The following is a 22,224-nucleotide window of genomic DNA, read 5'->3' as shown; positions in this document are numbered from 1 at the left end:
GCTTATTCATAACCTTAAGGCTAAGATAATCATACTAAAAGCTAAAAAACTTTATTTTGATTTCAGTGGGCCTTTAAATATTTGTTTCTAACAGAACAATTGAGGCATTCTGTGGTCAAACATCTTTTTATAATTACATGAAACTGCTCATCAACTGAATAATAATAAAAAAAAACTTTAGTTTAGGATCCAATTCTCACTATTACCTAGTTGCTTATTAACATGCATATTACTATAATATTGTCTGTTTATTAGTACTTATAAAGCACATATTAATGCCTTATTCTGCATGACCATACTCTACATCCCCAATACCAAAACTTAACCACTACCTTACTAACTATTAATACGCAGTAATTCTGAGTTTATTGAGGCAAAAGTCATAGTTAATATAGTGAGAATTGGACCACAATTTCAACTCCAACGATAATAAAAACTACAATATTTCATGTTTATTTATCTATCTATTGCCGAATTTACACAGCAAAGGCGGCACAGAAGCACAGAAAGTGTTTAATGCTGCTCAGAGGTGGCATAACTGCATTTACACAACACGTTAAACTGCATATTGTTATACTAGGGGCTGAGGTGGATCAGAGCAGGCATAATTTAATACTATAATGTATCAAAACGACGGTGGGGGCGGTGTCACGAAGGGCAAGTGATGTAACACCGACTATCACAGCAAGCCTAATATTACCCGTTATTATCAATCTAAATTAATCTACTGCGAAATATAGGAGCTTGTTACTGGGATGTAACAGACCTGTGTGTTTTGTTTCACTAGTGCAGTGTCCGTTCTCGGAGCATATAAGACCTGCCCTCGATTCCTGCCTTTATTCGAGAGAAGAATATGTTCAGCCCCCTCTCTCCGAAGCTTCGAATATTCGGTTTTACATTTACATTTACATTTAGTCATTTAGCAGACGCTTTTATCCAAAGCGACTTACAAATGAGAGCAATAGAAGCAACTAGAACGGTCAAGGGCTACAGTATGCAAGTACTGTAACAAGTCTCAGTTAATCTAACACAGAACACACGACAATTTTTTTTTTTTTTTTTTTTTTTTTTTTTTTTTAAATAAATTAGACAGACAGAAAATGAATCGAATGGAATGTTAAGTGCTATTCTTGATTGGTTAGGTGCTGCTTGGTTTTGATTACTACCGAAGCTTTGAAGGTATTCGGACCAGCCCTACTGATATCGCTGGTTCCTCTACACATGTTTTAGCTCGGCTCTTAGAGGTTCTGGTGGGTTTAACAGGGACAGGCTGTATTCTGACCTTCCTCTGGTTCCTCTGCGGTGCGCCGCTCTCTGACGCCTCCGGTCGCTCTCTGCAGTAACTGCCTCAGGTGGTGTTTGAAGACGGCAGTGTGGAGCTCCTCTCCCTCACAACCCAGGATGGCACTGGCCGTCTGCGCGCTGTCAAAACTCATAAACTGCTTACGGCCCACTGAAGCCGGAGAAGAAAGGGAAAAAAAAGAGTAAAGACTCACCAAATTCTTTTCGCTTCATAAAATACAGTGATCAGTGTAGTCCTGTCTTACCTTTGCATGTTCCTGCGACACCAAGATGGTATATTCCAGCTAAAACATGCCAAATGGCCTTCTGCTCATCGACGGAGAATCCCAAAGTGTTCATGGCGGCCAGCAGTTTCCCAAAACCCACTAAAGCTCTCTGCTTTTCATCCACCTGAAGTGAGGGATGAAAAACACTTTTCATTATTAGAGAAGTTAGAGAAAAATGGTGCTCATTTGGGAGACAGGTTCAAGTCTGTTATATGTTATAATAATTGTAGTATTTTTTAGAGCCCGACCGATATATCGGCGGCCGATATTATCGGCCGATATTAGGCTTTTTCCAAACTATCGGTATCGGCATTTATGATGGCCGATAAATGAATATTTTTTTAAAAATAAAAAAACCGGACGAAACACCTCTCAAACACATTGAGTGTTGGCGTTTCATAGTTTGTCCACCAGAGGGCGCTCTACAACGTGCCGGCTGGCAACACCACCAGCTGATCCAGCAGAGTCATGCTGAGCTTCAGCGCTCTGAGCGTTGCATTCACAACACAGATCATCCGCGAAATGCATGTAAGTTGGCAACGAGACATACATTGCTTGAATTGAATAACAGTTAAAAGAACATCCCCATCAGTTCTCTTAACTCAAATAACATGACACAATTTGTAACTGCCAAGTCCAGTTTTGCTGTTACATGTAAGCCAAGAGAGCTGGTAATTACGCTAGGTTACAGTTGACTGACTTATTTTACCTCAGACAATGTGACTGAATAAAATGTATTTCTTTAATAGTCTGACAGTTTGACATCATGAGACGTATCATCTCTCCCCTGCCCGTTATTTTGAAAAAGTATACATATTTCTAAATTATAATTTATCATAGACGCTAACCACAAAGCTAGCTAATGCCATGGCTATCAGTGGGAGACCGCTAACATTAATGCGCCTTGAAAAACACAACAAACTTATTCTGCATAAATAAAGTAATGATTACTGTATTTATAACTAGTATATTTGTAGTTCCAGTCTCTGCATTGTAAATCGTAAGTTAGGCTCGTGAAGAGTGAACGAAAGTGCGTGACTTCGTTCAGACGCCGCATTAACGAGTCAAATAATGGATTACACGAGTCATCGTCAGTAACGTTAGTAGATTTTAGAAGGCAGGCAGCAAATGATGATTGAAAATGGTTTGTTGTAGCTTGATGGATAGAATTAAAAGTGCATGTAAAGGGATAAGCAAGTTGACATTGTAATTATAAGGTGGCTCATATTTATACTGTATATAGTTTATGTTTTGCTGTTGTTGTTATTTATCAGAACTTCTAGAACTTAACTGAATATTTTTTTTTTCCAGTCTTGCTAAAAGTTATATTTATAAAGCTTACCACATCTATTAATACTGGTAACTTTGATTTTTTGTTTTTGTTAGCCTATTGTGTTTTCGTCCAAACGACTTTAAGTTTCATATCTTAAGTTTGTATTTTTATACATTTTATTTATCAGAACTTTAATATATTTTATGTTCCTCTGTTCTGTTGTAACAATAAAACAAACAAGTTTATTTTTAAACTGCATTATCATATTATTTTAGAGAGGCTGAGGGATCATGAATAACTACAAATAACTGATGTATAAGGGAAATCTGTTTGTGTTTTTTTACGCGTTTCTGTTATTTTTTTATTTTTTATATATATCGGCTGATATATCGGAATATCGGATTTTTAAGTGACCAAATATTTGTATCGGTATCGGCCTTAAAAATCCTTTATCGGTCGGGCTCTAGTATTTTTTCATGTCTTTATATTGTTAGATCATAAAAAAAAAATAGGGGGGCAATTTTGAAAAATGTTATTTCATTCATAAGTCATGCTATGTCCTCTGTAGTGGACACCAAGACTCAGAAAAATATAAAAATACGTTATATTTAACAAAACAATGGGATTATTTTCATTCACCAATCAATTTTTAAGTTTCAGGATTTTTTTTAAAACAAACTTTGTATGAAGATGATTCTCAACTATGTTATGAAAGATATGAATTGATATACAGTTTTACGTTATGCAATATGTGGGTAAAATGGCCATAAATGGGTTGTCCCATTCAATGCAATACACTGTATCTAATTTGCATATTAATGTGTTCATGGAGCAACATGTAATGAAAAAAGAAGTGTAATAATTGGCAACATTTTCATAATAATATCTAATATTTCATAGGAATATTAATATATATATTTTAACTTCTTGTGTCTCCCAAAATGCCTGTGACGTTACATGTATGAAATCAATGTCCTGTTTTGTAACAGAAAGTCATATTTTGATTAGAAACCCCATAACCCTATTGATTTATGTCAAACAATTTTTAAATTAGTCAGATTTAAATGATAATAACAAAATATTGTCATATTTCCATAAGAGTGCTACATTTGATTGCTGAATTAATGTCAGTTATTTTTAAAGGAACACTGCGACTTTTTGGGACTTTAGCTTATTCACTGTATCCCCCAGAGTTAGATAAGTCCATACCATTCTCATCTCCGTGCGTGCCATAACTCTGTCTGACGCACCCACCGCTAGCCTAGCTTAGCACAAAGACTGGAGGTAAACGGCTCCAGCTAGCCTACTGCTCAATAAGTGACAAAATAACACCAACATTTTCCTATTTACATGTTGTGATGTGTAAAGTTACATTGTGTACTAAGACCGGCGGAAAATGAAAAGTTGCGATTTTCTAGGCCGATATGGCTAGGAACTATACTCTCATTCCTGCGTAATACAATCAAGGAACTTTGTGCCGTACCATGAGTGCAGCGGCACAATGATGTTACGCAGCACCTGAAAATAGTCCCCAGCACGCTCTCTGTGCAAGCAGGTTGTCACGTTGGTTATGTTGACAGAAGTTAGTCTATTTTCAGGCGTTGCGTAATATTATTGTGCCGCTGCACCCATGGTACGGCAGCAAAGTTCTTTGATTATTACGCAGGAATGAGAGTATAGTTCCTAGACATATCGGCCAAGAAAATCGCAACTTTTCATTTTCCCAAAAAGTTGGCATGTTCCTTTAAAGACCAATGAGAAGTTGTCTTGGTCAAACCTCAAAACAAACGGTATCTCTGAAAAGCCCTGAATGTGCTCTTTACAGGACATCCAGACTTAAAACTGTGACGTTGTCAGAGAAATTCACTAAAATATAATGTCCACTACAGTGGACAAACGTCTATTCCTGGGTCCCATCAGGATATTTAATACTGTATGTACTGTATGTGTGTGGGTAAAGGCCGATATATTTGTGTATCCAATTTTATATAGAGAACTGTGCGATAATATAATTAACATTTTGCAACAATATAAACAATCATGGAGCTGACATTTGCTATATAGTGTACTGTATATCACTTTAACAGAGTGTACTGTATGTATGCAGATGTACTATATATAGCCAATTTTAAACATACAGCTGGGCTGTTTGAAGGAATTGTGGGTAAAAGTGGGGAGAACAGAATCCAAGAAATGTTGCAAGCCAGACTTAAACAGGTGTTGCTGATACTATCTGGCACAAATGAGTTTAATATCCATGACATTTTCCACACTTTTTTTGTTTGTTTGTTTAAACAGTTCATACCTTGGTTGGGCATGTGATTCCAAATGAGTTGTGTTCCTTTAACTGGTGCAGCTGCAATTCAGTCCTGGGATGGGAGAACAAGACAGTTACACTCTAATTTAAACAGGAAATGACATCAGACGAGATCCTGCCCCCTCAAGCTCTCTGGAGCTTTTGTTTTAATGCAAAGCTATGAAAAGAGCAGGCATTCTGCCAAAACGGCATTCGCTGAAGAGCCTGTGCGTGCCTCTGAGGGGAAACCGAATCCAAAAACAAACCCCAAACAATAGGGTGAATGATCTGGGGTGTAATGACGGGCGACTTTATCTTCACCGTCTAATAATGCCGCACTCAGGCCTGTGAGGAGAGAAGCCAGGAAAGCAGAAAGAGGCTTCACAATACAAGAAGCAAACCGCTACTAAGGGTGGCTGAGCACAGAGCTCCAGGGACCGAACTGACCTCATGTCTGTGCTGAGGCCTGCGAGCATCTGGGAGAACACCAGGAAGTTACTCTCTCCATCCGGCCTCTGACACACCCTCCATTTCTCCAACAGCATGGTCTAAGAGAGAGAAAACATTAGATTTAGACAGATGGGCAGACAGATGGGCAGACATAACGATAGATAAAATGACTGATAGATAGACAGACAGAATGATAGATAGATAGATAGATAGATAGATAGATAGATAGATAGATAGATAGATAGATAGATAGATAGATAGATAGATAGATAGATAGATAGATAGATAGATAGATAGATAGATAGAACGATTAATAGATAGAACGATTAATAGACAGAAGGATTTGATAGATGGATGGATGGATGGATATATAAATAGCTAGATGGATAGATAGATGATAGATAGATAGATAGATGGAGAGAGAGAGAGAGAGAGAGAGAGAGAGAGAGAGAGAGAGAGAGAGAGAGGTGGGTGGGTGGATGGATGGATGGATGGTTAAACAGACAGACAGATGGATGGATGGATGGATAGATAGATAGATAGATAGATAGATAGATAGATAGATAGATAGATAGATAGATAGATAGATAGATAGATAGATAGATAGATAGATAGATAGATAGATAGATGAATGGATTGTTAAACAGACAGATGGATGGATGGATGGAGGGAGGGAGATAGACAGACAGACAGACAGACAGACAGACAGATAGATAGATAGATAGATAGATAGATAGATAGATAGATAGATAGATGAATGGATTGTTAAACAGACAGATGGATGGATGGATGGAGGGAGGGAGGGAGATTGTCTGTCTGTCTGTCTGTCTGTCTATCTCCCTCCCTCCCTCCATCCATCCATCCATCTGTCTGTTTAACAATCCATTCATCTATCTATCTATCTATCTATCTATCTATCTATCTATCTATCTATCTATCTATCTATCTGTCTATCTATCTGTCTGTCTGTCTGTCTGACAGACAGACAGATAGACAGACAGATAGACAGATAGATAGATAGATAGATAGATAGATAGATAGATAGATAGATAGATAGATAGATAGATAGATAGATAGATAGATAGATAGACAGACAGACAGACAGACAGATAGATAGATAGATAGATAGATAGATAGATAGATAGATAGATAGATAGATAGATAGATAGATAGATAGATAGATAGATAGATAGATAGATAGATAGATAGATAGATAGATAGATAGATAGATAGATAGATATAGATAGATAGATAGATGTGAAGGCAGACTGGAGCACCTGCAGATGTGCGGCAGCAGCGTGTCCAGCGTGGTTGAAGTCCAGGGAGAGAACCATAGCGAATCGAGTCGACGCTTCACTGTGAGACGAGCTCACACACCCAAAGGAGCGCAGCACTGTAAACACCGCCTGCAGACGCTCTACTGCAGTTACACACAAACCATCACAACGTGTGACACTTACAGCCTCCAAAGTGACAACAGACAGGGCTAAACAGCCTCTAAAATGCTGCTATAGCATTTCAGCAATCCACACACACACACGCACACACACTGATATTCAGTGGAGCGAAACATGTCACACTGAGAGGAAGATGCTGTTGTAATTAATTACTGGATAGGAGCTTGTACACAATACCAGAGGCTCTTTGAGAAACAGAATTCAGCAAAGACGATGCTAATTGGTCTTGTTTGATTCATTTCTTCAGGTAAGTTTTAGATAAGTTTGGTACTCTAGAGCTGTTGTGTTCTGTAGCTTTGGGTTATAAACACAAAAAGTGGATACACTCACACGTAAGGCGTCCTCCCGCTGTTCCCGCTTGCTTGAGCAGCTCCTGGGAAAACGACTGACAGGAAGTGGTCTTCCCTGTGCCACTGCGGCCCAAAGCCACCAGAGTCTGGTCCCTCCGCTGACCCACCATGGACACGTACACCCTCCTCACCAGAGCCTGCAGTGGGCCAGGGGCCTCCCAGGACTCCCAGCGTCGGCTCCGAAGCCCCTGTCACACAGAAAGAAAACACATTTCTTACATCTACAAAAGGTCTGCACGGCGAACCAAGCTTTCATCTTCAAATCGGAGTATTCTAGGACATGACCTCTTTTTCAATGTTGGATAAAATTAAAGTCAATTTATTACATGAATGAATGAATGAATTAATACATTTTATATAACTATAGAATCTGGTAACAATAAATATAATGTAAAAAATATAAATGCAAATAAATATATATATAAAAAAAGTACATCAATATTTGAATTGCCATGGAACTGGATTTGAAAGGCATTGTCAATTCTACAGCATTCTTTCTTAAATAATCCTCAACCCTGATGGTACTGTCTAAAAATACATTAATACCATGGTACTTTTTTGTAAGGGAAATACATTTGTAAATATAGATATACTATATATTTACCAATCAGGCATAACATTATGACCTAAGATTGTTTTGGTCCCCTTTTTGCTGCCAAAACAGCCCTGACCCATCGAGGCATGGACTCCACTAAATGGTAAATGGACTTAATTTATATAGCGCTTTTAACAGACCTACGGCCATCCAAAGCGCTTTACATTTTTGCCTCACATTCACCCATTCACTCACACACCAACTGCGGTGTCAGCCATGCAAGGCGCCATCCAGCTCGTCGGGAGCAGCTGGGGTTAGGTGTCTTGCTCATGGACACCTCTGCACTTGGTCAGGTGGAAACGGGGATCGAACCACCAACCTTCCAGTTTGTAGACAACCTACATGAACCACTGAGCCACTGCCGTCCCAGTCCCCTGAAGGTGTGCTGTGGTATCTGGCACCAAGATGTTAGCAACAGATCCTTTAAGTCCTGTAAGTTGCGAGGGGGGGCACATTCCACAGATGCTCGATTGGATTGAGATCTGGGGAATTTGGAGGCCAAATCAACACCTCAAACTTCTTGTTGTGCTCCCAAAACCATTCCTGAACCAATTTTGCTTTGTGGCAGGGCGCATTATCAGGGCCCACTGTTGGGGTCAGCATGGGCACCATGACTGGTCTGTGGCTATGCAGCCCCATAAGCAACAAACTGTGATGCACTGTGTATTCTGACACCTTTCTATCAGAACCAGCATTAACTTCCTGAGCAATTTGAGCTACAGTAGCTCATCTGTTTGATCGTGACCCAACGTGCATCAATGAGCCTTGGCCGCCCATGACCCTGTCGCCGGTTCACCACTGTTTCTTCCTTGGAGCACTTTTGATAGATACTGACCACTGCAGACCGGGAACACCCCACAAGAGCGGCAGTTTTGGAGATGCTCTGACCCAGTCGTCTAGCCATCACAATTTGGCCCTTGTCAAACTCGCTCAAATCCTTACGCTTGCTCATTTTTCCTGCTTTTAACACATCAACTCTGAGGACAAAATGTTCACTTGCTGCCTAATTTATCTCTACCACTCACAGGTGTCATAATGAAGAGATAATCAGTGTTATTGACTTCACCTGTCATAATGTTATGCCTGATCGGTGTATAATATATGTATGTACAACTATAACTATGTCAAGCTAAATGTATAATCAATCCTACAGGTCACATGGACGGTTTTATAAATGCACTGATCTTACCTTGGCTGGTGAGGTCAGAGGAGGCCACAGTGCCAGCAGATTGGGCCCAGCGTGGGTCAGGGGTAGATATCCTTTAGCTCGACTGGTCAACGTGTGAAGAGTGCTCGACTCGTTCATGCTCACAAGGTCACTCAAGTCCTCACACAGGTCCAGCTCAGGAGGGTTCAGCTGAACAACCAACGAAAGATGTCAGCACTGGTCATGCACATCATATGAGTCGAGTAAGGGATCATGCACATCCAGTTGGTTATGACATAAATCATATTTATGAGATAAAATGTCAGAATTATGACATACTGGCCTGGTTTCAAAGACAGGGCTTAGATTAAGCCAGGATTAGGCTTTAGTTCAATTAGGCATTTAAGTATATTTTATAAACGCGACTTAGAAAAAAAACATTACTGGTGTGAATTTTGAGACAAAACAATGGCAGTGACATATTTTAAGATGTGTCCATGCAAATTGCTTTCAGTTAAAACAGCTCAAACATGCCTTTTAGTCTGAGACTAGGCTTAAACCTTGTCTGTGAAACCGGGGGATTAAGTCATAATTATGACATTCTAAATCATAGTTATAATGTAAGTCAATTATGAGATGAAGAGTCGAAATTATGTCAAACTTCATTAAAATTCTGGCTTAAAACATCATAATTATGACATTAAAAAGTCAAAAAAGTCAAAAATTCTGGCTTAAAAATTTAATTCAAATCATGACACTAAGTAAAAATAACATAAATCAAAATTATGAGATAACGTTCTAAGTCAGTTATGAGGAAAATCATAATTATAAGTTAAAAAACAACACAGAATTATGACTTAAAAGTTAAATTATGACACTAAGTCATAGTTATGACATAAAAAGATGAAATTATGACACTAAGTCATAGTTATGACATAAAAAGATGAAATTATGACACTGACTTGAAATTATTGCTTAAAGTCAACTATGACAAAAAGTTGAAAGTGTTACATAATAAGAGATATGAGATAAAGTTGAAATTTACATACTAAGTCATAGTTATGACGCAAATCATAATTATGAGATGAAAAGTTGAATTATGACAAGCTCAATTTAAATTATGGCTTAAAACGTCATAATTATGACATAAAACGTCATAATTATGACATAAAAAGTCAAAATGCTGCCTTGAAAATTCAATTATTACATAAAAAGTCATAATTATGAGATAAAAAAATCGAAAGTATGACACTAAGTCAATTATGAATTGAAAAGTCACATACAAAGTCACAATTATGACATGAAAAGTCAAAATTATGAATAAAGTCATATCTATGAGATGAAATGTCAAAATTCTGAAATTATATTCTTAATTATGACATTAAAAAGTAAAATGTAAAAGCTCTGACAAGTCAGTTATGACAAAAAGTTTAAATTGCGCAAGTAATATTTATGACATGAAAAAGTCAATTATGAGATGAAAAATCGAAATTATGACATACTAAGTCATAGTTATGACATAAAACGCTGAAATGTATGCTTTTTATGAACAATTATGACTGAATAGAAATTAAGTTAATTATGACATAAAACTTTAAATTATGACATACTAAGTTGAAAGCATGAGATAAAGTTGAAATGGACTTTTTGTGTCATAATTATGATTTACAAAGGCATGATTTTTTCCCCTGTGCTTCCATAAATGACAGCATTAAATAAAGTTCACCTTTTCGATCTCATACTGGGTTACATCATGGACGGATCCATCTGAGGCCAGTCGAACCCTCACCCTGCCGTCAGGGAGCTCCGGTGTGCCCTCGTCCGGCTTCAGCTGAGTCGCTGTGACAAGTCAGAGGTCGGGCGGGTCAAAGGTGACCCTCATACTCAATGCAAATCAATGTCAATTGTGTATAGGGCATAGATTGAATTTCTGCTCAGTGGGGAACAACAAACAAGACGAATTTCATTACAATATTGATTGTAATGTTGACAGTTTAACAGAAAATCTGCCCTTCCTCTGCATCCACCTATGGAAACATGCCACGTTGACACGTGAAAACCATTGGCGCCCGGCATCATTTACGTCATACCTGACACAACAAATCATATGGACTTTTTAATGGTGCTCTTGTTGTTCTTGACAGATTTTGGGTTATGAAGACACTGTAATACTGAGTGTTTTTTGTTGCAGTTGTTAATCTTTGAATCTTATAACATGGCAGCTTCGGCGCGTAGATTTAGCGAGGCTATGAGCCAGATAAGATAATAACACTAAACCCATTCATCACTAAACTGAAGCAGGAAGAAGATTAGCCTGTGGGCAACACGCCACAATTTACTCAGTAGAGCTTATGATCCTTTCATGCAAAGAGGAGAATCTTGCAACACAAAAGATTATTATTGTATTAAGCAATATTAAGCTAAAATAAGGAAATGGGGAGGCTTTTACATAGTGCGAAAACAATGATCTCTGGGATAGACCCAAAATCTATAATAAGGCCACATGTAAATATAGCATCCTCTAAGACAACACGCTATTCATAACCTGTAACTCAACACCACAGGAGAGCTGCTCTAGCCTTCAGGCATACAATTCACGAATAATAAACCAAAACAAATACTGAAAATGCCAGTCGATGCGTCATTTACAACACAATTTGTTCTCTTAATGTCAGGACGACACTCAAGCGCAGGTATAAGAGGTGACTAACCGAGTGTGTATCCATCTTTGTGAGCATACCACACCTTACCAGCTTCATACCACACATCCCTCTGCAGAGAGAAAGAGAAAGAGAAAGAGAGAATCAGGCCAGAAATATAGTGTAGCAGGTAAAACAACCTTTCTACAAACCAGTGCAAAAATTATTACAAATAATTGTTGGAAATAAAATATTAGATGAAAAACGTAAGCTTACATTTGTTGTGCCTTGGTTACTAAATGAAATAAACAAGTTAAAGCCACAATATGGAATTTTTCGCTGCTAGAGGTAGCTTATTCAAAACAAAGGGGTAGCTTGATGATGATTTGATTTCGCTGAGCTTTAACCCCCTCGAGTCGGCGGTCGCGGCGGCACAATCGACTCGCTTTTTTTCTTATCAGGGCCAAAGAGACTAAAATAACTCTGTCGTTTTTTATCATTCAGGCAAGTGTTATACATCATTATAATCTGTTAAGTTTCTATATTTATTTTGTGTACAGTCACAATAAAAACAAATTGTTGTGCTTTTTGCAAAATAAAGAAAACAAACATGATGCGCGATCTGCAGCCTCTCTCTCAATGCTGTCTAATCTGATTCTCTTCAGAAAATGACCTGTAGCTTAGTGAAAACTTATCACACAAACATGAGACATATGTCTAAAGAAACGTTCAAATGTCAGGTTTTAAATTATGTAAACCAAATCGAAAACAAATATTCTGTGTTTTTGTAATCTGTTTGAAACGAGAGAGATGTCAGTCGTTCCCGAGCGTCTCATTATCCAGTAATGCGACCACGCCCACACATTAACTCAAACAAACACATCAAGTGAAGCGCTACACTTCAGCTACATCGTTTTGAGACGCGTTGAGGAATAATCCTGGAACAATTCTCCTCATGGAAAGCTGTTCATGTTCTGTTCAGAGCAACGGATTCAGCAGCTGACTGGGGTAGGCTAAGTTTATTCTGTTAGCATCTGTGAATATTAAACTCCCGCTTCTTCTGCTCATGCGTGTGTGGTAACACAGCGCTGTTTTATCATATTAGATACATTTGAGTGTGTTGAAAGTTATGTTATAATGCTACTCTGTGCGTTCGCTCGGCGGCTACTATGAGACACTCGATATTAGGCATGGTAAACATGGTACTCGCGGTAAATCAAGAAAACGAGATTTAAATATTAAGACTGACTGTGTTGAGCTATATAACAATGATTAGTTTTCTGTCTATGAATGCATCCAAACAGTTTCTCATCTGTGTAATAAAACATAATATATTAAAGCGTGCGTCTTTGGTGTTTCCATGGTTTCTACAAAATAAAACCAGAAATCGAGGGTAACACGGGTATGATGTCATTGATAGGCGACGCACACACATGGTCCATGTCCTGTTAAAGGAACACGCCGACTTTTTGGAACTTTGTGCCGTATCATGGGTGCAGCGGCACAATGATATTACGCAGCGTCCGAAAATAGTCCCCAGCACGCTTTCTGTGCAAGCAGGTTGTCACGTTGGTTATGTTGACAGAAGTTATCCTATTTTCAGGAGCTGTGTAATATCATTGCGCCGCTGCACCCATGGTACGGCTCAAAGTTCCTTGATCATTAGTATAGTTCTAGCCATATCGGTCAAGAAAATCACAACTTTTAATTTTCCGTCGGTCTTAGTACACGATGTAACTATACACATCACAACATGTAAATAGGAAAATGTTGGTGTTATTTTGTCACTTATTGAGCAGTAGGCTAGCTGGAGCCGTTTACCTCCAGTCTTTGTGCTAAGCTAGGCTAGCGGTGGGTGCGTCTGACAGAGTTATGGCACACACGGAGATGAGAATGGTATGGACTTGTCTAACTCTGGGGGATACGGTGAATAAGATAAAGTCCCAAAAAGTCGGCGTGAGCCTTTAAAGTCGCTTATTTTTCTGGATTTAAACATTCTTGGAAACATTTGGGATAATGTAAGTGCACAAATCAACAAAATATATAACATTGTTCTAGTGGTTTTTGGATATTTGAATCCAAAATCTTACATATTGTGCCTAAAATTAAAATAGTAGTTCATAATAATAAAAATACTAAATAATGCAACAAAAAAAGAAAATAATTAAAGCAACAACAAAAAAACATTATATATATATTATAATTATTATTATATATTATTAATATATATATTAAAATACTTTAACTTAAATAAATTTTTTAAAAGTATATTACATTATAAAAATATTATTAATAAATACTAGAATAGTAAATAAATAATCCTAAAATAACACCACACATATAACAAATAACGATGCTACAACATTTGTTAAGACAATTATTGAATGGCTGTAAATGTAACAACAGTTGCAACAATAATACAAAATATGTATAACAAATGAAGTGAATATCAGTGATCTCATAATATTTCTATTTTTTTTTTATCTATTTTTTGTCTTGATGATTATTAAGTTGATTTCCATCTCAGACTGAGAGAGTAATAAATAAAAGAGGTAATTGTGAGATTATGTTTAAAGTAAAAAAAAAAAACATAATTCACATTATTGTGAGAAATAAAGTCACACATGAAATATTAAGTCACATTGTGAGCCAAAGTCTCAATTATGTATTTCACTTGTGTCCCAATTCAGGCTGCATCCTTCGAAGGCCATGAAGGTCGGACAGAGCATTGTTAAATGGGACAGTTTAGCCTACAGAGGATTTTTTTCTTGTTGCCTAGCAACTGTGACAGCTGCCATTGAAAAGTGGCAGGTAACATAGTTAAAAACAAAACAGGGCTCACAACTTGCTAAATATGTTCACCTTGGTCCATGTATGTACATAATAAAGAGTATAAACTACATAAATCGTCAACATTTGAACCGCTTTAAAGTTATTTTTATTTTTTCATTTGTATCATTAGATATTTGAGTAAGTTGAAACCCAATACTCACGCTTAAAAGTGTAATTCAGCAATTTCTTTAAAGAAAAATCCTGTCGCCACAGGCGTGCAATGAATTCTGGGGTAGGCAAGGCCACGAAGTATCCATCTGTTGCATCCTTCATTTCACGGAGAGCGAAGGACGCATTTGAAGGAACCTTCCAATTGGGACAAGCGGTGACGCAATCGGCCTTCGAATGCAGTTTCAAAGGATGCAGCCTCTGAATTGGGATTTGGGGACGCAGCTAACATATCCCTCTGTTTGTTTTAAAGGGATAGTTCACCCAAAAATGAAAATTAGCCAATGATTTACTCACACTCAAGTCATCGTAGGTGTATATGAAATATGTATATGTATATGAGTTATATTAAAAAAGTCCTGGCTCTTCCAAGAAATATAATGGCATTGACTTGATGGGTCGTTTTTGAAGTCCTTAAAAGTGCATCCATCCACCATATAACTGCTCCACGCGGCTCCGGGGGGGTTAATAAAGGCCTTCTGAAGCGATGCGTTTGTGTAAGAAAAATATCAATTTTTAAAATGTTATAGACTAAAATAGCTAACTTCCGGGCAGATTGCTGTACGCATCGATTAACGACGAAAGAGTAACCCTTGACCTTTGAACCCTTGACGCATGCGTATTGACGAACACAGAAGTGTAGAGGATAGTGTAAAACAAAACGTATCTTAAGGGTTACTCATTTAGCGCAAGTCGACTCGCACACCGCTAACCGCCGGTAGCTAGTTATTTTAGTCTATAAACTTTTAAATATGGATATTTTTCTTACACAAACGCATCGCATCAGAAGGCCTTTATTAACCCCCTGGAGCCGTGTGGAGCAGTTATATGATGGATAGATGCACTTTTATGGACTTCAAAAACGACCCATCAAGTCAATGCTATTTTAAAGCTTGGATTAGCCAGGATTTTTTTTATAAAACTCAGATTTTATTCGTCTGAAAGAAGAATGTCATATACACCTTGGATGACTTGAGGGTGAGTAAATCATGGGCTAATTTTCATTTTTGGGTGAACTAACCCTTTAAGCGCACGCTGCAGTTTTGTCGTCTGTCTCTTTAAATGCTTGAGCTCTTTAAAACAGGATGGATTCTGATTGGCTGTCAATGTTTTTATCGTTCATCAGCTGCAAAAAAAAAAGTGATTCCAACGATGTTGTTTCTCTGTGCCATTATCATTATAGTTGTGGTGTGAACTCTGCTATTCATTTAAATTTAGAACGATTTTTAGAACTATATTTTTATCATTATCTTTATAGTTATCGTTCTTGGTGTGAACAGGCCTTTAGTTGACATGTAGTTGCAAAGTTACTTACAGTTAGTAGAATATCTGAAGTGGACTATTGAAATAAAGTGTTGCCAACTTTACTGTGTTTAATGTAGTAAAATACTAAAACTGCAATAAAAAACTATATAGACAATATAGACAAAAATGACCTAATAAAAAAGACAAAAACACAACAAAATGACTAAAAGTTTAACTAAAATGAAATATTAAAATAAAAACTAATTCAAAATATTAAAAAATACAATAATAGTATCTCAATGACACTGAAGTAACACTAGTTGTACCTACCACTGGCACCTTGGGCTCCTCTCTTATATGGGTTACAGTGAGTTGACCTTCAGGCTCTTGCCTCAGCTCTTTCACTTCCTGTTTCAGCAGTTTCACTTCCTGTTGTACCTTTACTTCTTCCTTCTTCACTTTTTTTTCCAGTGGTGGACCTGGAGATTTAGCTTTATCTGCGCTGGGGCTGGGCACCTGTTCCTGGTGGTTGACCTCTGGAGTTGTGGACTTTGAATCGCTTCTTGGACTTTTGGGGTTTTCGGGTGACATTATCCTCCTGGGAGAGGACGTTTTCTTCTCTGTCAGCGCGGTGTGGCGGCCCCGTTCCCCGTTCACTAACTGCTCTGCTCGAAGTGCCATCTCCGCTTCCAGTATCGGCGGAGTTTGGTCGGGAAGTAAGAAATTCTGGACCAGGTTGTCGCTGAGTTTCCTGGCCTGAGGGGCATTATAAACCACAAGGAGACTGGTGTAAGTCAGATTCTCATTACAACAAGACCCTCCCCTGCTGGTAAACCCAACTAAAACCAGCTGATAATGTGGAGTTAATAAGTGCTAAACGTTTTGCCATGTAGGAGAACCTGGAGCTGGATTCATGAAAGTCTTCTTAAGGCCCACTGAAGTGCCTTGAAACGTACAGCATTATTCAATGTGTGAAACAGGATGACATTGCAGGACATCAAACAGCTCCTCCCCTTTTTAAAAATAGCCAATAGCGTTTAGTTTATATCACAGCTCGGCCAGAGCCATTGAGCTCCGTAAAGCCGCAGTTTCCTCCTAACCTCTAACCGTCTCTCCTCCTAATCTCCTCCATATCGCTTTAAAATATATCATTCTGTACAGATTTCAAATGGGTCCGATACATTTTCTGGTATGCGCTATTTACACCGTCTGAATCATTCCCTATCCCCTATATAGTGCACTATATGCCATTCTAGGCAATAGTAAATGTGTGAACTAGTGATCGATTTGAGCAGCAGCTTCAGCTTCTATTTATAGTGCAGGGGCGGGACGCTTCAGATTCTAGAGAGCATTTGATTGGACAGAAAATCTGATGAGAAGCTGAAGTGCAGAGTAATGCACCTATCATCTTTTTGGTTAACTGCACTCTTCAAAATATCTTCTTTTGTGTTCAGCAGAAGAAAGAAACTCATACAGGTTTGGACCAACATGAGGGTGAGTGAATGATGACAGAATTTTCATTTTTAGGTGAACTATCCCTTTAAGTTGGAAAATGAGAAGGAAAATAGTAGTAACGAAGAGTTTCATTCTTAAAGTCCCCCTGTGGTCAATAATTGTATCCCTTAAAACTCATCTTTGATCACCAAAATGACATTTAAACCTGCCTTAAATAGCTTGAATGTAACTCTACACCTACACCCATTTCATTTAGCATACCTGGTTGCATATGAATATGCCCCGCCTCCACTCACTCGCACAAGCTCAGAGATCCACTCGTTGACGATCACACTTTAACGTGATTGGTTACAAGGTAGTTTGTGACGTCAGAAACACCAGTTATTTCAAGCGTCTTTTTTTCCACTGCAGTTTTAAAGGGTTCACCCAAAAAATGAAAATTAGCCCATTATTTACTCCCCCTCAAGACATCCTAGGTGTACAGTATATGACATTCTTCTTTCAGACAAATACAATCGGAGTTCTATTAAAAAATGTCCTGGCTCTTTTTTAAAATGGCAGTGAATGACTGTTTCTTTCCACAAAAGTGCATCTATCCATCATATAACTGCTCCACACTAGGGCTGCACGATTAATCGCAATCGAACCGCAATCGCGATTTGGCTTATGTGCGATTATGAAAGCGCAACGGCTGCGATTTTAATTAAATAAATAAAAGCCCAGCGTTTTAATGAAAAGCGGCTCTTATAACGTACGTTTGAAAAAACAACACGTGTCAAACAACTTCACAAACTAGTAATGTGAAGTGTTCATAAACCAACAAAATACGTTTAATAACACGCTTAAACTCACTTCATATAGTCAGTCCAGTGTTTGTTTGCTGACGTGGCTTCTTATCACAGAATGAGGCAGACAACGCTTCATTTTATAGGCAGTGATAAAGTCTATATCAATCAGCACTGCTTTATTATTATGAAAATACCTGAGAAGGCTTGAAGAACTCAAATACACCATATCTTGATGCAGTAGTGTTTATTGTCCTCATGTTTAATCAGTCAAAGCGTTTCTATCTTCCTTTTATTCAGCCTGCAGCGCTAGCTTAGCGTCACATTAGGGATTTCCCGAAAACAAACGATAACTTTCTAACGCAAATGTGGAGTTTCTGCTCGAGGGCGCCCTCTGGCTTCCAGTATGAATGAAACTTTTTGGTAACAAATGAGAAAAATACTTCTCTCTAAATAAATTTATATGACAATCCATATGTTTTTCTTAAATATACAGGCGTTTTCTTCCCTACAGTGGATGCATTAGAGGCTCATATTTCATATTAAAGACATAGACTTTAAAAAATTGATATCACAGATAAAAAGCACAGATTTTTATAATAATAATTTTACGATAAATCCTTAGACCTTTCTAATGATTTTTACTCAGGCTGTCTGCATATTAAAAGGAAACCCAGCAGTTTTTTTTTGTAAAATAAATGTTCTGTAAAATATAAATATTATTATTATTATTAGTAGTAGTAGTAGTAGTAGTAGTAGTAGTAGTATATTGTTATATTTATTCTTAAATACTGAAAATGTGAAAATGTTATTGTAATAGTAATATTTCTTATTTTGTTAAATATTTTTATTTAGCAATAATAATAATCATAATTATTATTTTTAAATCGCAATTTTAACCAGAATAATCGGAATTAGATATTTTCCCCAAATCGTGCAGCCCTACTCCACACGGATCCGGGGGGTTAATAAAGGCCTTCTGAAGTGAAGCGATGCGTTTGTGTAAGAAAAATATCCATATTTAAAACTTTACAAACTGTAATCTCTAACTTCCGCTGACTGTCGTACACACGTTCATGAGAGACTGGTGTTCCAGTGTATGACGTAGGACGCTCCGGTGGGAATATGCTAGTTTTGTTTTGCTCTATCCTCTGCGCTTCCGTGTTCGCCACCGGAATATACACTACGCCTGGATTAGCCAAGACATCTTTTAATATAACTCAGATTGTATTCGTCTGAAAGAAGAATGTCATATACATCAAGGATGACTTCAGAGTGAGTAGATCATGGGATAATTTTAATTTATGGGGGAACAAACTCTTTAATGTGAAAATACTCAGCAATGTTGTTGACTCATGATTTTTGTCTTAAAGCATATTAAAAACACCACATAGACATTAAAAACTAGATTTTTGCCACTGGGGGACTTTTTGAAAAAACAAGTCAAGTTGATTGGAACTGGTGTTAAAAAACCAACTTGACCATATAAAACGGATTCTTTTTTAATACTTACGTATTTTTTTATAGATTGGAGAGGCTGCCCACTGCAGAGCCATGCGTGCAGTGTGAAGTCCAGCTCCACCTCTCTAGACGTAATTTGGGTGTAATAGGTGGAGCTTGAAGGACCAAACACACCCTAACCCAGGGGTGTCCAACCCTGGTCCTGGAGAGCTACCACCCTGCAGATTTTAGCTTCAACCTCAATCAAACACGCCTGAACCAGCTAATCATGGTGTCCGGGGTGCTAGATAATTACAGACAGGTGTGCTGGAGTAGGGTTGGAACCGAAATCTGCAGGACGGTAGCTCTCCAGGAGCAGGGTTGGACACCCCTGCCCTAACCCTATCCCTCCACCCAGGTGGTGCTGGACTAAGTCAAGCTCAACCCATGACATCCAGAGAGGGGGAGCTGGATGTCCTTTGGCTCTGCAGTGAACACCACTTGGGTTTTACGAGCATATTCCCACCCATTGAAGTGAGATCTCACCGCCTTCTCCTCTTTGAGCTCCGGCTCTTTGTGGCGTGTCTCTTTCTCGGTCTCCCTCACCAGCTGTTTGAGGAATCCTCCAGGTACGGTGGAGAGAGGAGGAGGAGGAGGAGGCTGTGCGGCGACGGCGGCTGGTGTCGTCTTCTCCTCCTTGATCTGTTCACAGATGGGGAAAAAAGGAGCTCCAGTCATGAACTCCATTTCAACAAACTGCCCGTCTAACTGACTGACACAAATCAAGTGAAAAAGGGTTCAAAGGTAACATTCCCACTGCAAACATGCATTTTCTTAATAATGTTGTTGTAGGGATGTTTTTATTTATTTATTTTTATCTGATAAACAAAATACAAAATAATGAGAACAAATATTTCGATTATTTTCCCTTTCAAAAATGTAAGTAAAAATACCAGTGTTAAATATTTAAAAAATGGCCAAAAATATGTTGCATATATATAGATGTTAAAATATATTTCTATAAATATATTTATTGATAAGTTTACTCATATTTCCTTATAAATGTTGCCATTTTAAAATGCATTTTCGATGTAAATATATTTATTTTGTCCTAAATATATTTAAAAACAATTAATTTTATATTGAACATTTTATGTATATTGTGTTAAGGATGTTATATTTATTTTATCTGGAAAAATAGAAATACTGATTAAAATATATTTTAATACTTTTGTCTTATTTGCTAGTAAAAACAAAACCCAAAAGGTAATGAATAATAATAATAATCATTTTAAAAATAAGTAAATGCATTATGTTTTAATGATATTTTATATTTTATCTGGAAAACACCATAGTAAATCAAATGGTAATAGCCTAATGTTCTAATATATTAATAATAATTTAAATACCACGGTAATGTATGATAACAATGCAAGATTTCATATACCGTGGTATTAAGAGCCATGCCCAAACAAACATGGTAATACCACAGCACATTTTTGCTGAGGAAAATAATCAAAACAAAACCCTTCCCTTTTTCAGCATGCTAACTTACTAAAGCTCAGTAGCCTATTTAGCTTACTAGCTTACTTCTGCTAACAAGCTAGATACATCCCTCATTTCAAATTTACCATATTTCATGCATAGTACACATGAATAATGTATTTGTAGTAAAGGTAAAAATGAATATATAACGTTTAACAATGCTATTTTGTATGAAACAATTTATAGCATAAACATTTAGCAACTGTATTGTGAATCATTGTTAAAATGATGCTCTTACTCCCATAATATTAGCATGACTATTTAGCATGAATCTCCAAAACAAAATACAGTGGTTACTACTCAAGGTAATTGTACTATAGTAAAACTATGGTCAATTTTATGGGTCAACTCTAAAGACACAGTATTGTTAGTAAGCGTCCTATAAATGCTTTGGCAGTTTCCGCTACCGCCCTTGACACTGTATTAGCAGCACATACAGTGATATGTGTTGCTAAATGTTAGCTGAGGGTAGTAGGTGCCCTTCAGGAGGCCAATAGAGCCGTGACACTATATAAAGTGTAAAATAACTGCACTTCATGACCGCTAGCCAGTGGAAATAGTTCTGTTTGCATTCTGTAATACTAACTAGCTAAAACTGCCAGTGAAATAGAGCACTTTAGCATGTATGCTACAGTGTATAATTATATGCACATGGCAGCTGAGAACAACTGGAAAAGTAATTTAGGTGGGTTTTAGAATATTAAAGACCTAATGACAGATTCATGAGAGGTAACACCTGAAATATACATCAAATAATATCACAGATGCTAAGAATACTGTCATCTTAGCTCACCATAGGGAGCGGACCACCATAGAGACAAGCATAGGAGCAACAAGGGTCACACTGTGAGAATTAAAGCCTGCTTGAAATTGTTATGAAATATTAATGAATTATTTGGTGTTGGACACATTTGGTGAGAGGCACACGCATTGTAAACAATCAATCTTATGCAGTCAAACAGAATGTTTATTCCATACA

At 37.6% G+C, this 22,224-nt stretch overlaps 1 protein-coding gene across 11 annotated transcripts in view; it reads right to left on the bottom strand.

Annotated features, from left to right (window-relative positions):
• Positions 1 to 22,224, bottom strand: part of myo18b (myosin XVIIIB) — an 88,322-nt gene that overhangs the window by 57,984 nt on the left and 8,114 nt on the right. For 5 of the 11 annotated variants that reach the window (XM_079804443.1, XM_079804444.1, XM_079804450.1 and 2 more), the window contains 11 exons: positions 20,247 to 20,402; positions 16,351 to 16,776; positions 11,848 to 11,908; positions 10,863 to 10,975; positions 9,179 to 9,346; positions 7,375 to 7,582; positions 6,865 to 7,007; positions 5,585 to 5,685; positions 5,147 to 5,210; positions 1,548 to 1,692; positions 1,283 to 1,453 (listed from right to left, as the gene is read on the bottom strand). In XM_079804443.1, coding sequence (XP_079660569.1) covers positions 1,283 to 1,453; positions 1,548 to 1,692; positions 5,147 to 5,210; positions 5,585 to 5,685; positions 6,865 to 7,007; positions 7,375 to 7,582; positions 9,179 to 9,346; positions 10,863 to 10,975; positions 11,848 to 11,908; positions 16,351 to 16,701 — 1,525 coding nt within the window. In that variant the 5' untranslated portion in view covers positions 16,702 to 16,776; positions 20,247 to 20,402. Of the gene's footprint in view, positions 1 to 1,282; positions 1,454 to 1,547; positions 1,693 to 5,146; positions 5,211 to 5,584; positions 5,686 to 6,864; positions 7,008 to 7,374; positions 7,583 to 9,178; positions 9,347 to 10,862; positions 10,976 to 11,847; positions 11,909 to 16,350; positions 16,777 to 20,246; positions 20,405 to 22,224 lie in introns of all 11 variants that reach the window. The other 6 variants (XM_079804442.1, XM_079804446.1, XM_079804448.1 and 3 more) reach the window with 3 other exon arrangements.

This window comes from Gobio gobio, assembly GCF_949357685.1.
Source record: "Gobio gobio genome assembly, chromosome: 22".
Classification (NCBI taxonomy): Eukaryota; Metazoa; Chordata; class Actinopteri; order Cypriniformes; family Gobionidae; genus Gobio; species Gobio gobio.
This window is presented reverse-complemented; position numbering and strand designations above follow the sequence as displayed.